General features: G+C 39.0%; 1 protein-coding gene across 1 annotated transcript in view; it reads left to right on the top strand.

The window, feature by feature from the left end:
* The first annotated feature begins 13,415 nt into the window (after nt 1–13,415).
* Nucleotides 13,416–18,041, top strand: part of FER1L5 (fer-1 like family member 5) — a 62,801-nt gene continuing 58,175 nt past the window's right edge. The window contains exon 1 of the mRNA XM_078149158.1: nt 13,416–14,172. Within this exon, the coding sequence (XP_078005284.1) occupies nt 14,088–14,172 (85 nt within the window). The 5' untranslated portion in view covers nt 13,416–14,087. The remainder of the gene's footprint in view (nt 14,173–18,041) is intronic.

Genomic DNA, 18,041 nt, shown 5'->3' on the forward strand with positions numbered 1-18,041 from the left:
ATTCTGGGCAAATCACTTAACCCCAAGTGCCTCACCAAAAAAAAAAAAAAAGGAAACCATCGAAACTTTTTAAGTGGGAGAATGACATAAACTTCTGCTTTCTGAATATCTCTTTGGCAACTAAGTGGAGGGTGGATTAGAAAGAAGACACTGAGACCTAGGAGATCAATTAGGAGACTATTGAAATAGTATAAGTGAGAGGTTATAAGGGCCTGAAGTAGGATGGTGACCCTGTGAGTAGGGAGAATGGAATAGATGGGAGAGATGTTATAGACATAACATTGACATAATTTCAGATTGGATATGTGGGGTGAGGGATTGTGAGACCAGTCTTATGACACCAAGATTTCAAACCTGAGTTAACTAGGAATATGGTTAACATCCTTTTTTTATTTTAATAATTAATTTATTTCTGTTTAGTTTTCAACATTCACTTCCATAAGATTTTGAGTTTTAAATTTTCTCCCCCTTCCTCTCCTCCCCATCCCACAGACAGTGTACAACCTGATATAGGCTTTACTTATACATTCATATTAAGCATATTTTCCCATTAGTCATGATGTAAAGAACAATTAGAATTAATGGGAGGAAACATGAGAATGCAGCAATAAAATAAAACAACAAAGGAAAAGGAGAGTATACTTCCATCTGCATTCAGACTCCATAGTTCTTTCTCTAGATGTGGATAGCATTTTCCTTCATGAGTCTTTTGGAGTTGTCTTAGATCCTTGCATTGCTAAGAAGAGCCAAGTCTATCAAAGTCTGTCATCACAGAGTGTGGCTGTTTCTGTGTACAATATTCTCCTGGTTCTGCTCATTTCACTCTGCATCAGTTCATATAAGTCTTTTCCAGGTTTTTCTGAAGTCTGCCTGCTCATCATTTCTTACAGCACAATAGTATTCCATTGCGTTCATATACCACAACTTGCCATTCTACAATTGATGGGCATCCCCTCAATTTCCAGTTCTTTGCTTCCACAAATAAAGGTACTATAAATAGTTTTGTACATATGGATCCTTTTCCCATTTGTATGATCTCTTTGGGATACAGCCCTAGAAGTACTATTGCTAGGTCAAAGGGTGTGCATATTTTTCTAGCCCTTTGGGCATAGTTCCAAATTGCTCTCCAGAATGGTTGGATCAGTTTACAGCTTCACCAACAATGCATTAGTGTTCCAATTTTCCCACATCTTCTCCAACATTTCTCATTCTCCTGTTTTGCCACATTAGCCAATTTGATAGGTGTAATGTGGTACCTCAGAGTCATTTTGATTTGCATTTCTGTAATCAATAGTGATTTAGAACATTTTTTCATATGGCTATAGATAGCTTTAATTTCTTCCTCTTAAAACTGCCTGTTCATATCCTTTGACCATTTATCAATTTGGGAATGACTTGCATCCTTATAAATTTGATTCAGTTCTCTATATAGTTTAGAAATGAGACCTTTATCGGAGACACTGGTTGTAAAAATTCTTTCCCAGTTTTCTGCTTCCCTCCTAGTCTTGGATGTATTGGCTTTGTGCAAAAACTTTTCAATTTAACGTAATCAAAATTATCCATTTTGCATTTCATAATGTTTTCTATCTCTTGTTTGGTCATAAATTCTTCTGTTCTCCATAAATCTGACAGGTAAACTATTCTTTACTCTCCTAGTTTGCTTATAGTATCAGTCTTTATATTTAAACCCTGTACCTATTTTGACTTTGTCTTGGTATCTAAGATGTTGTATGGAAGGGTGTAAAATGTTGGTCTGTGCCCAGTTTCTGCCATACTCTTTTCCAGTTTTCCCAGCAATTTTTGTCAAATAGTGAGCTCTTATCCTAGAAGCTCGGGTCTTTCAGTTTATCAAATAGTAGATTATTATAGTCATTGACTATTGTGTCTTGCATACCTAACCTATTCCACTGATCCACCACTCTATTTCTTAGCCAGTACCAAGTAGTTTTGATGATTGATGCTTTACAATACAATTTTAGATCTGGCCACCTTCCCCTGCATTTTTTTTCATTAGTTCCCTTGATATTCTAGACCTTTTGTTATTCTAAATGAATCTTGTTATTATTTTTTTCTAGCTCTATAAAATAAATTTTTGGTAGTTTGATTGGTATGAGTAAATTAGTATAGGTAATAAGTATATTAGCTTAGGTAGAATTGTCATTTTTATTATATTAGCTTGGCCTACCCATGAGCAACTGATGTTTTCCCAATTATTTAGATCTGACTTTATTTGTGTGAAAAGTGTTTTGTAATTTTGTTCATATAGTTCCTGGGTTTGTTTCAGCAGATAGACTCCTGAATAAATTTTATAATGTCTACAGTAATTTTAAATGAAATTTCTCTTTCTATTTCTTGCTCTTGGGCTTTGTGAATAACACAGAAATACTGATGATTTGTATGGGTTTATTTTACATCCTGCAACTTTGCTAAATTTGTTTATTATTTCAAGTAATTTTTTACTTGATTCTCTAGGATTCTCTAAGTGTACCATCATATCATCTGCAAAAAGTGATAGCTTTGTTTTTTCTTTGTCTATTCTAATTCCTTCAAAATCCTTTTCTTTCTGATTGCTACAACTAACATTTCTAGCACCTTATTGAATAACAGTGGTGATAATGGACATCCTTGTTTCACCCCCAATCATATTGTGTGTGTGTGTGTGTGTGTTTTGTTCTTGTTCTTTTAGGCAATTGGGGTTAAGTGACTTGCCCAGGGTCACATAACTAGTAAGTGTCAAGTGTTTGGTCTGAGGTCGGATTTGAACTCAGGTTCTGCTGACCTCAGGGCTGGTGCTCCATCCACTGTGCCACCTAGCTGCCCCCACCCCCAATCATATTGAAAATGCTTCTAGCTTATCCCCATTACATATAATGCTTGCTGATGGTTTTTTAATAGATGCTATCTGTCATTTTAAGGAAGACTCCATTTATTCCTGTGCTCTTTAATGTTTTTAATAGGAATGGGTGTTGTATTTTGTTAAATGCTTTTTCTGCATCTATTGAGATAATTATATGATTTTTGTTAGTTTTGTTGTTGATACGGTCAATTATGCTGGTAGTTTTCCTAATATTGAACTAGTCATGCATTCCTGGTATAAATCCTACCTGGTCATAGTATATTATCCTCAAGATAAGTTGTTGTAATCTCTTTGCTAATATTTTATTTAAAATTTTTGCATCTATATTCTTTAGGGAGATTGGTTTATAATTTTCTTTCTCTGTTTTGGCTCTCCTGGTTTAGGTATCAGCACCATATTTATATCATAAAAAGAATTCAATAGGACTCCTTCTTCATCTATTTTCCCAAATAGTTTATGTAATATTGGAATTAGCTGTTCTTTAAATGTTTGATGCAATTCACTTGTAGATCCATCTGGCCCTGGAGATTTTTTTCTTAGGGAGTTCATTGATGGCTTGTTCAATTTCTTTTTCTGAAATGGGTTTAAGTATTTTATATCCTCTCCACTAATCTGGGGAATTTATATTTTTGTAAATATTCATCCATTTCACTAAGATTGTCAAATTTATTGGCATACAGTTGGGCAAAATAGCTCCTAATTATTGTTTTGATTTCTTCTTCATTTGGTGGTGAATTCACCCTTTTCATTTTTGATGCTGGTAATTTGGTTTTCTTTTTACTTTTTTTTAATTAAATTAATCAAAGGTTTTTCTATTTTATTGTTGGTTTTTTTTTTCATAAAACCAGCTCTTAGTTTTATTAGTTTAGTAGTTTTCCTAATTTCAATTTTATTAATCTCTCCTTTGGTTTTCAGAATTTCTAATTCGGTATTTAATTGGGGATTTTTAATTTGTTCTTTTTCTAGTGTTTTTAGTTGCTTGCCCAATTCATTGATCTCTTCTTTCTCTATTTTATTCACGTAAGCATTTAGAGATATAAAGCTTACCCTAAGGAGCACTTTCACTTCATCCCATAAGTTTTGGTATGTTGTTTCATTATTGTCATTCTCTTGGATGAAGTTATAGATTGTTTCTATGATTTGTTGTTTGACCCACTCATTCTTTAGGATTAGATTATTTCATTTCCAATTAATTTATAGTCTATCTTTCTGTGGCCCTTTATTATATGTAATTTTTTATTGCATCATGATCTGAAAAGGATGCATTTAATATTTTTGCCTTTCTGCACTGGATTGTGAGGTTTTTATGCCCTTGTACATGGTCAATTTTTGTGTAGGTGCCATGCACTGCTAAAAAAAAGATATATTCCTTTTTGTCCCCATTCAGTTTTCTCTAAAGGTCAACCATATTTCACTTTTCTAGAATTCTATTCATCTCTGTAACTTCTTTCTTGTTTATTTTGTGGTTGGATTTATCTAGTTCTGAGAGGGGGAGGTTGAGGTTCCCCACTAGTATAGTTTTGCTGTCTATTTCTTCTTGTGTCTCCCTTAACTTCTCCTTTAAGAATTTGGATGCTATATCACTTGGTGCATATATGTTTAGTAATAATATTACTTCATTGTCTGTGGTACCTTTTAGCAGGATGTAGTTTCCTTCCTTATCTCTTTTAATTAGATCTATTTTTGCTTTTGCTTTGTCTGAGATCAGGATTGCTACCCCTGCTTTTTTTTTTTTTACTTCAGCTGAAGTATAATATATTCTGCTCCAGCCTTTTACCTTTACTCTATGTGTATCCCTCTGCTTCAAATGTGTTTCTTGTAAACAACATATTGTAGGATTATGGTTCTTAATCCACTCTGCTATCCATTTCTGTTTTATGGGACACTTCATCCTATTCACATTCACAGTTATGATAACTATCTGTCTTCCTCTCCATCCTATTTCCATGCTATTTATGCTTTTCTCTCTCCTTTCTCCTTTCCCCTCCTCAGTAGAGTTTTGCTTTTGACCACCACCTTCCTCAGTCTGCCCTCCCTTCTATTAGCCCCCTCCCTTTTTTCCCTTTTACCCTTTCTACTTCTTCCCTCCCTTCTATTCATCCCCTCCCTTTTCTTTTCCCTTTCCCCTCCTACTTCCAAAGGATGTTAGATTTCTATACCTAACTGATTATGTTATTCTCTCTTTGAACCAAATCTGATGAGAGTAAGGTTCAAACAATGCTCATCTCTCTCCCTTCTTTCCCTCTACTGTATTAGGTTTTAGTGCTTTTTCATGTGATGTAATTTACTCTTGTCTGCTGCTCCTTTCCTCTTCTCCCAGTACAATCCCTTTTTACCACTGAATTAGATTTTTTACCATCACATCAAAGTCAACTTATACGCATGCCCTCTGCCTAAGTATACCTCTTTTAAATGTCCTAATAACATCACAGTTCTCAAGAGTTACAAGTGTCATCTTCCCTTGTAAGGATGTAAACAGTTTGCCCTTATTAATAACATGTTGTTGTTGTTGTTTTCTTTCCTGTTTACCTTTTTATGCCTCTCTTGAGTCTTGTATTTGAAAGTCAAATTTTCTGTAGAGCTCTGCTCTTTTCATCAGGAAGGTTTGGAAGTCCTCTATTTCATTGAATAACCATCTCCTCCCCTGAAAGATTATGCTCAGTTTTGCTGGGTAGTTGATCCTTGGTTGTAATCCAAGCTCCTTTGCCTTGCAGAATATTGTATTCCATGCCTTCTGATTTTTTAATATAGAAGCTGCAAAGTCCTGTGTAATCCTGACTGTGGTTCCATGATATTCAAATTGTTTCTTTCTGGCTGCTTGCAGTATTTTCTCTTTGATCTGGTAATTTTGGAATTTGGCAACTATATTCCTTGGCATTTTCAGTTTGGGATCTCTTTCAGGAGGTGATCGGTGGATTCTTTCTATGGCTATTTTACCCTCTGGTTTACGACCTCAGGGCAGTTTTCCTTTATGATTTCCTGAAAGATAATGTCCAGGTTCTTTTTTTCATTGTGATTTTCAGGTAGGCCAATAATTTTTAAATTGTCTCTCCTGGATCTATTTTCCAGGTCAATTGTTTTACTAATGAGGTATTTTACATTTTCTTCAATTTGTTCATTCTTTTGTTTCTGTTTGACTGATTCTTGCTCTCTCATAGAGTCATTAGCTTCCACTTGCCCAATTCTAATTTTTAAGTTGTTTTCTTCTATTAGATTTTGTACCTCCTTTTCCATTTTGCCCATTTTACTTTTTAAGGAGTTCTTCTCTTCAGTGAGTTTTTGTGCCTCCTTTTCCATTTGGCCAATTCTACTTTTTATAAAGGACTTGTTTTCTGCAGTTAATTTTTGTCCTTCCTTTTCCAAGCTATTAACTTTCTCTTGCATACCTCTCATTTCTTTTCCCAATTTTCTTCTACCTCTCTCCTTCTTGAGCCCTTCCAAGAAGGCTTTTTGGGTTTGAGACCAGTTCATGTTCCCCCTTGAGATTTCAGATGTGGGTATACTGACAATGTTGCCCTCTTCTGAATTTGTGCCTTAATCTTCCCTTTCCCCATAATAAGAATCTATGGTCATTGTCTATTTCTGATTTTTGAGCATGGCGTTTGCCTATTTCCTGACTTGAAAAAAAAAACTGAGCTCTCTTGCTGGAACAAAGGGAGCACTTATCCAAGCTTCTTTTCCTGCTCACCCAGGCTTTGCACAGGGATGTTTTACTGCTGGTGGATGTCTGTCAGCCTGGAGTTTTGACTCCTAGAGTTGTGCTTCCCAGAGTTGTGTTGAAGCAGGTGATTTGGCTTCTGGAGAATGCTGTTGCCTGCGGTGGTTTTCTGAGCTGGTGTCTACTGGTTCCCCTGCCTGTATTGAGGCTTTCAGGGAGGGGGGAGGGTCCTGGTGTTGGCACTCGCATGCTCTACCAACCTGGATCTCGGGATCTCCCCCGGTATGCTAAGGTGGGGCTTGCCACTGGCTTCCTGGGATGCCTCCCATGCTGTACTGCTTCGGAAGAGAATCTTCTGGAGGAAGATCCAGAGTGAGAGGGTCCCTTCCCATTAATGCCCCAAGCTTCCTGGGCTACAAGACTACAGAGCCCTGTCTTTTTGTTGGCTCAGGGTTTTTCTTGGGTTGATATTTTCTGAGCTTTCAGAGGTCAATAAGGGAGGGCGACAGCTATTTACTTCTTACTCAGCCATCTTGGCTCCCAGAAGCCGAACTAGTTAACATCCTTCTTCAACAGTAATAGAGAACTTCAGAAGAGGGTTAGGTTTGGGGAGAGAGATCAAATGACTTCTGTTTGGGACATGTTGCAATTGAGAATACAGAAATCGAGAAGTTCATATTCTCATTCCAGGGAACGAAGAAAAGATGTCTCAAGACATCTTGTTGAGTTTTTGAGGGTAGATTGTTGAGGGGTAAACCCAGTTAAGGGGCTTGCTTGATACTGATGGATAGTTAACCAGCAAAGGGGGCTGAGCAAGAGTGGTACTGGTCTCTGAGGATGCAAAGACGACTCATGTTCTCGAGAAGTCAACATTCTACTGGGAAGATACAACATATCCACAAATAAATAAAAACAATGTAATTTTTAAAATTAACTTATTTACTTTTAGTTTTCCACAATCATTTCCATAAGCTTTTTCTCCTCCTCCCTCCCTAAGACAGCATACAATCTGATATAGGCTTTACATATACATTCCTATTAAACGTATTTTCATATTAGTCAAAAACAATATAATTTTGATGGGGAATGGGACTTCTTTTGCTACACAAGTTCACCCAAGGGCAGCTAAGTGGTGCAGTGGATAGAGTGCTGGACTGTGGAGTCAGAGAGACTCCTCTTCATGAGTTTGAATTTGGCCTCCAACACTTGTGTGACCCTGGGCGAGTCACTTAACCCTGTTTGCCCCAGTTTCCTCATCTATAAAATGAATTGGAGCAGGAAATGGCAAACCACTCCAGTCTCTTTGCCAAGAAAACCCCAAAAGGAGTCATGAAGAGCTAGACACAACCGAAAACCAACTAAACAACACAAACAAGTTCACCTTCCACCTCCTTTTTCCTACCTAATCTCCACTCTTCAGAGGGAGAAAGAGCAGTGAAATAGGGTCTCCCATCTGACCATCCAACTCTGTCTCTCCCATCTCATGCTGCACTCGCCTTCAGCCTAATCTCCAACCTCTATCCAACCTCCAACCTTGGGAAGAGTGGCATGCTCCACTCAACGATAAGCATTCTCATCCCTGGTCATACCCTTCATATCCAAGTGATTTTGAAGCTCTACAGAGCATCTTCCAAACCCATTTCCCATCCTCCCACACCTGATTCCTCATTCCCATCCCCCTCAAGCTTCCCACCCAAAAGTTTGATCCAGATACCATCTCTCCCTTCCACTGAGCCCTCTGGAATGCCTATTCCAAAGACAACAAACTTTCCTTCATCCTTAATCTTTTCCTCTCCCACTTCTTCCATTTACTAGTTATTACTGAAAGCTAGCTCCCCTCCACCCATAACACAGCCTCCCTGGTCACCCTTTCTAGTACTGGCTGCACCTTCACTCATTTTCCTAAGCTTAGTGGTTGAGATCAGGAAGTTGGAACACTCCTTTTCCCCCATTGCCACTATGTTTAAAAAGTTCAAGAGATAATTTCTGGGTAATTAATCATTTTATTAATAAAAGGGTCAGTGGCACTCTCAAATGCCAAAGAACAATCTTGGGGAAGTGGGCTCATGATTTATATGCCCTTGGAAAAGTGGGTATTCCTGAGGGTGGCAATCAACTCTGATTGGTTAACAGTTAATGAGAGAGAATGAATATTACAATGAGAAGTGGACCTGTTCTAATGAAGGGCTGAGGTATATAAATTTACGTCATTTACTTCTAACCAAGGCCTTTGATATTGTCAGTCAAGAGGGCTTATGGAAAATTATGTCAAAATTTGGTTGCCCAGAGAAGTCCATCAGCATTGTACATCAATTTCATGATGGCATGTTTGCCTGGGTTCTGGATAATAGACAATGCTCTTATGCTTTCCCAGTCACCAATGGAGTGAAACAAGGCTGTATGCTTGCTCCCATGCTTTTTAGCATGATGTTTTCAGCCACATTGTCATGCTTTCAATGACAATGAACATGGCATCAAGGTCAGCCACTGCACTGATGGTACATTTTTCAACTTGAAAAAACTGCAAGCCAAGACTAAAGTGGAGGGAGAGTTAGTGCATGATTTTCTGTTTGCAGATGATTGTGCACTCAGTGCAGCCTCTGAAGCTAAGATACAACAAAATATGGATCGATTCTCTGCCGCTTGTGCTAATTTCGGCCTAACAATGAGCATCAAGAAAACATAGATGCTCCATCTGCTGCCACCACACCATCCATACTTGGAACCATCAGTTACAGCAAATGGAGAATTTTTAAATGCTGTGGATAAGTTCACCTGCTTTGGTAGTGTACTTTCTAGGGATGTATACATTGATAATGAGGTTGACTCACATTGCCAGAGCTAGCTCAGTGTTTGGGAAGGTCCAAAAGAAAGTACAGGAGAAAAGAGGTATTAGACTGACTACCAAACTGAAGGTCTACAGAGTAGTTGTGCTGACTTCATTGTTGTATTCCTGTGAAATCTGGACAGTATACCAGTGCCATGTCAGGAAACTGAATCACTTCCATTTGAATTGTCTTAGGAAGATGCTGAAGATCACCTGGCAGGATAAGATATCAGAAAGGTCCTTTCTTGAACTAAACTGCCAAGCATTCAAACTCTGCTTCAGAGAGCACAACTCCGATGGGCTGTCCACTTTGTTCAAAGGCAAAACGTATGCTTGCCAAAAAGACTATTTTATGGAGAACTCACACAGGGCAAGGGTTCACATGGTGGTCAGAAGAAGCAACAGAAGGACACTCTCAAGGTCTCTCTTAAGAACTTTGGAATTGATTGTGTGACATGGGAGACACTGGCCCAGGACCACTCAGCATGGAGTGCCCACATCAGAAAAGGTACTGTGCTCTATGGGCAAAGCAGAATTGGAGTAGCTCAAGAGAAACACAAGATACCCAAACTTAAGAGAATCCACCCCAAATGTTCACATGAACTATTTGTGCCCGACCTGTGGTAAAGCATTCTAAGCTTGTATTGATCGGATCAGCCACAGTAGGACACACTAAAACTTGACTCTGGCATAGAGATGTCACTACATTTACTTCTAAATTGCCTAGCCTTGGGCAATCTAATAAAAGAATTTATCCCCACTCAAACTGGGTAGAGCACAATGGGCTTTCCCCACCTTAGATTAAATTCCTTTATAAAGTTAGACAGGGACTGAGGCAGGTTAAGGAGAATGTTAATCCTATCTGCTATCATCAGTCCTGTCCTGCTAAACCTTGAAATGAGGACTTTAGAAAAAGGAGAACTCTGGGTCTCCCCAAATCATTGGTTATTAAGGATCATTTCTCTCACTGTTGAGGTTTAGGATTAGAGGTGCTGGGACCCCAAAATTATGACACATGGGTCCTGCCCAAATGAATTTGACCCAACTCTTGTTTCAGCCAAAGACAAGGTTTATTAGAACATCCGCCACATTGCCCAGACTCTTAAGGAATCTGAACATTACTGAGCTATTGGCTAGATTTTAAGAATCTGAGCACATTAATGGAGACAAGATGGACCTTATATACAGAAAGACTGTGGGAGATATCTAGGAGTGGCCAAGTAGTTTGGGGTGACTGGAGGAGGGGTCTAAGGAAGATCTGGATAGGAGTGGCCAGTAAGCTGGGGTGAACAGAACCCTGGGACCTGGACCAAGTGGCCAAGGGAGAATGGAGTCTAGATAGGATTAAGTGGCTGGGGCCCTCTGGAGGTAGATGGGGCGTTAGGTGATGATGAAATGGCAAGTTGATGGGATTATATTTGGCTATGTGGGAAAGTCCAGAGTTTTTCCTTTTTGGGGTCCAGATCCCATCCTCATCATCACCATGTACAGGTTCTCTCCCCACCTCCATCACTAAGTAGCCTCTCTTCCTTCAAGGTTCATGCTATTCATATCTACCACCCAATTAAAATCCCCTAAGCTGCTGTCTACAGATTTTCAGGTCCCTCCCTTTCCTTCCTCACTGAAGTCAGTACATGGCTCACAATTTTTCTCTCCTACTCAAATCCTGCCTTCACACCAGGTTGCTTCATCATACAAATTGACTCTTCCTCAAACATCCTAACCACTCACTTCCTATGACCTACTCTCCCACCTCATCTTAGCCACACACAAAGATGAACTCTTCTCAGATCTGAGTCCTAGGCACCCTAGTTTCTCAGGACTTTAACATCCAGCTGTCTTGCTGCACCATCTCTTCTGTAATCCTGGCTCTAAGCTTGCCTTGGCTCGAACTCCCAGGTCCTATGGGGTCCACCTCCTGAAACGTAGCAGGACAAACAACTCAGAAAACAAACAAATACCACCAGATCCATCTCTTGGAGCTGAAGTAAAAGAAAGGGAGCAGGAGGGGGCAGCTAGGTGGCGCAGTGGATAGAGCACCGGCCCTGAAGTCAGGAGGACCTGAGTTCAAATCTGGCCTCAGACCAAACACTTGACACTTACTAGCTATGTGACCCTAGGCAAGTCACTTAACCCCCAATTGCCTGAAAAAAAATAGGAAAAAAAAAAAAAGAAAGGGAGCAGGAAAAGGGAAGTCTTTCCCCTATCACCAATTCAGTTCATGGAGTTCTAGCTGTGGGTCAGATGGAATTTTAAAACAAATAAGAGGCTGGAAAGAGAGGTTGAATGGTTTAGTCTCACCAATTTTAAAGACTCAGGCAGCCAGTCAAAGGAAATTACCCTCACCCATGTCACAGGGGATGAAGAGGGCTCTATGTTAGGTAAAAAGGCTACCTCAAGGGCATCTTCATGTTAAGAGAACTGATGCCAGCAAGCCCACACATACCCAGGTTACAAAAATAAATTTATATTGACTTTTGTTTTTACATCAACAAAATTTCCCCCAGAATTTCTCTCCTTGCGCTGTCTATGATAACTATCCCAAATAACAAAAAATATTTTTTAAGAAAGCAAACATGCTTTTTAAAAAAATTTTATTTAAATAAGGAGAATTCTTTCATATGGAAAGAGCTAATAAAATCACATATTTGAAAGGAGAAACAATAGGTACTGAAATGGAGGGAAACAAAAAATATTTTTAAAGAAAAAGGAAAAAGAGAAAGAAGAGGGAAAAAAATCAGTAAAAACCAATCAATATGTCTGGAAAAAGTCTGAAAATGTATGGAGTATTCCACACTTGTGATCCTCCTACCTCTGCAAAAAAGTGGAGTGGGAGTGTCCTCTCATCTCTTTTCTTTGTAATAATACTTGTTCTTTGTAATTTTACGATGTTTGCTTTTTTCTTTATTTTAAAAATAATTTTTACTGATATCTTTTGTTTTTACATCACAAAAATGTCTTCTAGTATCTTCCTTCCTTGCCTCCAGTCATCTCATATAATAAATAATTCTAAAGAAAAAAAAAGATGAAAAGAAATCACAAAAACTCAACAATACATTGAAAAAGTCTGAAAATGTTTACCACATTCTATACCTGTGGATTTCCACCTCTTCAAAGGAGTGGGGGTGGCAGTTTTTTGGAGCTGTGCCTGTTCTTCGTAATTTTGTAACATTCACATTTGGTCCTTTTGCAGTTCTTTCTATTTCTGTGGTTGTACTCAGTATATATATTCTGTTTTCTTGCTCTGCTTACTTCATTCTGCGTAGGATCCTGTAGGTCTTTCTATGGCTTTCTGTATTCATTATAGTCGTGTTTTTTTTTTTACAACACAGTAATATTTTACTACATTCATGTACCACAACTTGTTTAGTCATTTCCCAATCAATGAGAATCTACTTTGTTTCTGTTTTTTTTGGAATAGCCACACTATGGCAAATAGCCTTTATAGAACCATCATAAAAAGCGCTGCTATACATATTTTGGTGTATTTGGAGATTTTCTTCTTATCAATAATTTCCTTGGGGTATAATCCTGCTACTGGAATCTCTGGGTCAAAGGGTATAGACATTTTAGTCACTTTATTTGCCTAATTCCATACTGCTTTCCAAAAGAGTTGTATTGATTCACAATTCTGCCAACAGTGCTTATCTTCCCACAACCCTTCCAACACTATTATCATCTCTTGTTATCTTTGTCAATTTGCTGGGTATGAGGTCAAATCTTAGGGTTGTTTTGATTTGTCTATCTCTTAAGACTGAGAACTTGGAGCATTCTTTTGGTTATTAATAATTTGCTATTCTTTTGAGAAATATCTGTTCATACCCTTTGACCACTTATCTATTGATCAATCTAGTCTCTATGGCCATCTTCTCTTCAACCATATTCTTGGTACACCTTTTGGACTCCACTGGTAGCTTCTGGAGAGACAATGCCTTAAGTGGAGAGGATTTGGGACCTCTCCATTACGGTGCCCATGTGGCCTTGTGAATACAGTCCTGGGTTCCTTTTCTACCTTACAGTTTGCTTTTTTTTTTTCATTCTAGGTGAAGGGACTGGATTCTCTGATGTTGTGAGTTTCGAAAAATCAAGAGGGTACCCCAGTGACTAGCATTCCAGAGTGCCTGGTGTCCAGCCAGTTCAGAATCAATGCCCAGAGGAGCAAGGAGCCACTTTCGGGATTCAGCTCAGAGGTGGCTGAGACAAGGACTCATACTGCATCTGAACATGAGTTTGGTAGAACCAATGTAGGGGCAGCTCTAAGAATGTATCCCAGAAGTGTTTAGGAACAATGTTTGTACTTTTGTTGTTCTTATTATAACTTTGTAAAAGTTAATTTATGTTAATCAGTTAAATGGAGTTGTAGTGCTAGTCACTGGCACCTAACAATGGAAGGAGCACAGCCAATGGAGAATTAAGATTATTACAGAAAAGAGATACCCCCAAACTTCTCAGGATGTCCTAGAACTCAGAGGAACAGAAGCAACAAGCCTGGCTCTGGGAGTACACTCACTACATTATTTCTACAGAAAGATTACCATTATTTTAAAAAGGATTTCCCATCATCCTAACTCAGTTACTTCCTCCCTCTCATCAGAACTGCTTCCTAAGTGACTCCAGAACTAAGATTCTCCAACCTTTATGACATCACTCTGTTGCCTAGCAACAATACAACCTAGGGCCACTCAAGACTTGGGACTGGAAGGGTGCAAACAAGTGATCTGTGGCTCTATAGAAGTCAGAGAAAAATGCTGCAGGTCATTGTGCGGTCAGCCAAAGTCCAGCCCCCTCAGATTCCCCTACCCAGTTTTTGTGTGACGGTATACTTCAGAGGTAAGAGCCAGGATCCTAGAAAAGAAAGGGAAGGGGAGAAGAGTTCAAAGCAGTATTCATTCATTCGTTCAACAGCTACTTATTGATTTCCTACAGTTCAGTCCAATCCAAACAGCATTTAAGTGCCTAGCCTTTGAATACAAAGACCAGATGGCAAATAGTCCCTATCCTCAAATAGCTTAGTGTCCGGGGAGAGGAGGTGAGGAGGGAAGAAATACAACACGAAAACTGGGCATTCTTAAACTTTTCTGTGTCGTGGAGTCATTTAACAGTTTGGAGAATCCTCTGGACCCCTTCTCAGAATAATTATTCTATGTTTCCCGTAATATTGATAGAGCTTCAGTGAACAATGTTTTCTCTAGGATTATATCTGTCAAGCAATCTCCTACTATCTTAACAGATGCATGATGGATGCCTTGTTAAAAGATCTCTTTTTAACTCTATATTCTACTCACTAAGTAAATGTGTTTTTGTAATCAACAATAGGGCATTTAAGTGGCAAAGTGGATAGATTGCCCAGCCTAGAGTCAGAAGACTCCTCTTTTGTTGTTGATTCTGGATTCAGTCTTGTCCAATTCTTTGTGACCTCATTTGGGGTTTTCTTGGCAAAGATAACTTGGAGTGGTTTACCCTTTTCTTCTCTGGATCATTTAACAGTTGAGGAAACTGAGGCAAACAGAATTAAGTGACTTGCCTAGGATCACCCAGCTAGTAAGTGTCTGAGGCCAGATTTGAACTCATGAAGATGAGTCTTCTTGATTCCAATACCCATGCTCCATTCACTGTACCACCTAGCTGCCCAAGTCTCCCTCAAAGAAGGGTAAGGGGGAGAAGAGACTACAAATGTCTATTCTGCCTCCTTTGAGCTACATAATAACAGGCCCCGTTACACATAGTGCCTTGCTATCCATGTAGGACCCACTCCTCTCTTCATTCTGCTACACCAACTTTTAGGGAAAAACTAGCCTAACCCATGTTTAACAGGAGGAGAGCATTAACTCTGATAGATATTGTGATCTCTATCTCCTATTGGTTTAATTATATAATTATAATATAAATTATATCTAGGTATATATATTCACCCTTCACCTCTCTTCCAAACTCTAGGCTTGCATCTCCAATTGCCTACTAGATAGCATTTGGGAGTGCCTTCAGCATTTCAAATCCAACATGTCCACAACAGATATTATCTTCTCATTTCTTCTAAACTGGACTTCTAGGGCCTATGCTTAGAGGGGAGCTAAGCCTCCCGATTCAGAAATCCCCACAACCAGGTGTCCTTATCTTCACCCTAATCATTTTCTATCCAGCTGCTTCATCCTCCAAACTAGATCTCCAGAAACTCCACTTGGGAGGAACTAAGGAACTCAGGTATGAATGCCCTGGGACCATGCATCCTCATCTTTGTGCCCATCTGCTGTGCATATACTTGCTCTATCTCATGTGTACCTCTTGTGCAAAGAACTGCAATAAAATAAAAACTATCCTTGCCTCTGGAAAAGACATGTCAATAGACTGCTCTATTGTTCCATTACTATCCTTTGCAGATACTTCCTCTGCAATCTTTTCACCAACTGTCTCATAGGAGACCATTTCCTGGAGGAACTTCTGTCTCTCCCTTAATACTATTTCAGGAAAGTCCCAGCCATGCTTCACTTCACTCCTCCACAGCCTCCTCATCAACAGCCTTACTGACTAGACTGCTGATTATCTCATTCCCTATCCCCTCCCCCACCTCATCTTTCCAGTTTGGTACCACGAACCTTAGTCATGTTATTGTTTCTGAGCGGTATGTAGATACACTCCTCTATGCCCCCACTTATCATCACTTTAACTTTCTGGACCACAGTGTCCCTCCATGGCCCTCATTCCCATATGTGTGTTAGGTCCCCCAGTAGAATGTAAGGTCCTTGAGGGCAGGAACTATCTTGCTTTTGCATTTGTATCCCAAGGATTTGTCATTTGTCATTTTCTCCTAAATCCACTGACCTCCAAATTTCCTTTTTTTTTTCCAAAGGCAACCACCATCCTCCCAATCCCAATTACCCAAGTTCTAGATCTTATAATCATCCTGGGTTTTTCTGTCTACCCCATGCCTTATAGCCAATCAGTTGCCAAGTTTTACCAACGCTATCTCCAAACCTGTTATTGTATCCATCCCCTTTGGTCTATTCACACAACTACTATCCTGGGTTAAGCCTTTACCACCTCTATTATGATGTTACCTGTGTAAGTTTAAAAAAATTTTTAAATTTATATCTTTTGTTTTTGTATCACCTACAGTTACCCCTGTATCATTCCCTTAGTCTTCCCAAAGAGTCATCCTAAGAACAAAGAATAAAGAAGAGAAAAAAAGTCAGCAAAACCAATTAACCCATTGAAAAAGTCTGATATTATAGACACATGTTGACCCTCACCTCTGGCAAGGAGTTGGGAGGGGCAGGTGATTTCTCATTTCTCTTCTTTGGGGCCAAGCAGGAAAGGTAGATGGGAGTAAGACTCTGAAAGGTTTAAATGCCAAGCTGAGGAGTTTGTGGTTTATCCTGGAGACAATGGGGAAGCATTGAAGCTTTGAACAGGGTAATGATATACTCAGACTTGTGACTTAGGAATGTTTTTTGGCAGGGGTATGGCAGATAGATTAGAAAGAGGAGAGATTGGCAACGTTCATAACATTCAGTTTCCATTTTGTTGTTGCTGTTGCTATTGTTGTGTATATTGTAGTTATTACATATATTGTTTTCCTGGCTCTAATTGCTTCACTTTACATCGGTTCATATACATCTTCCCATGGTTCTCTGTATTCATCCATTAGTTGTTTCTTACAGCACAGTAATGTTCCACTATATTCATGTACCATAATCTGTCTACCTACATAATAGTCTTCTAATTAATCTCCTTGTTTCCAATCTCTCCTCTTTCCAATCCATCTGTTATACTGCTGCCAAACAAATATCGCCAAATCACAAGTCTGAATATATCACTCCTCTGATCAAAGCTTCCAGGATCCCTGTTGTCTCTAGGATAAAAAAAAACCCAACCTCCTCAGCTTGGTATTTAAATTTTTCCATTATCTGAATCCCATTCACATTTCCAAATTTTGTTTCTCTCCCTCATTCACTCTGTGTTCCAGTCAAATTGGCTTACTTGCTGTTCCCTGAATTCAGCATTTCATCTCCCACCTATGTGCCTTTGCTAAGACTGTCCCACATCTGTGGAATGGATTCTTTTCTCATGCCCCTTCTTATAATCTGCAAGATTACTTCAAGACTTGGCTCAGGCACTATCTCCTTTTTACTGATTGCCTCAGCTGTTAGTGCTCTCCCTTTAAAATCATCTTTTATTTTCTTAGGATCTTTATATCCCCAGATAGCACAGCTCAGTGGAAAGGGTGATGGACTTGGAGTCAGGAAAAGCTACATGCAAATCCTGCTTCAGATACTTAATAGTTGTATGACTCTGGATAAAGCACTTAGCCTCAGCTTCAATTTTCTCATCTGAAAAAATGGGAATAATAATAGCACCAACTTCACAAGGTTGTTCTGAGGATCAAATCAGACAACATATGTAAAGTCCTCTCTCATCTCTATCTCACATATGAATATATATATATATATATATATATATATATATATACATGCACACATATATATATGTGCTAGCTATTCAGATGAACCCTCCTCTTTCCAACTCTATGACCTTTGGGATGAGTGATTTGTAGTAGGACCCTAGAGAAATTCTCTTTGTGAAACTATTTGGGATAAAAGGAAAGGGAAATGAAGACATAGGTAAAAGGGCCTCCTATCTCCCTAAACCATCTCAATTCTGTAAAACAGGGAAGTAAAGAAGTTTTGAGGTTGAAGTCTCTC

This window comes from Phascolarctos cinereus, unplaced genomic scaffold (assembly GCF_003287225.1).
Source record: "Phascolarctos cinereus isolate Bilbo 61053 unplaced genomic scaffold, phaCin_HiC Scaffold_2;HRSCAF=192, whole genome shotgun sequence".
NCBI lineage: Eukaryota > Metazoa > Chordata > Mammalia > Diprotodontia > Phascolarctidae > Phascolarctos > Phascolarctos cinereus.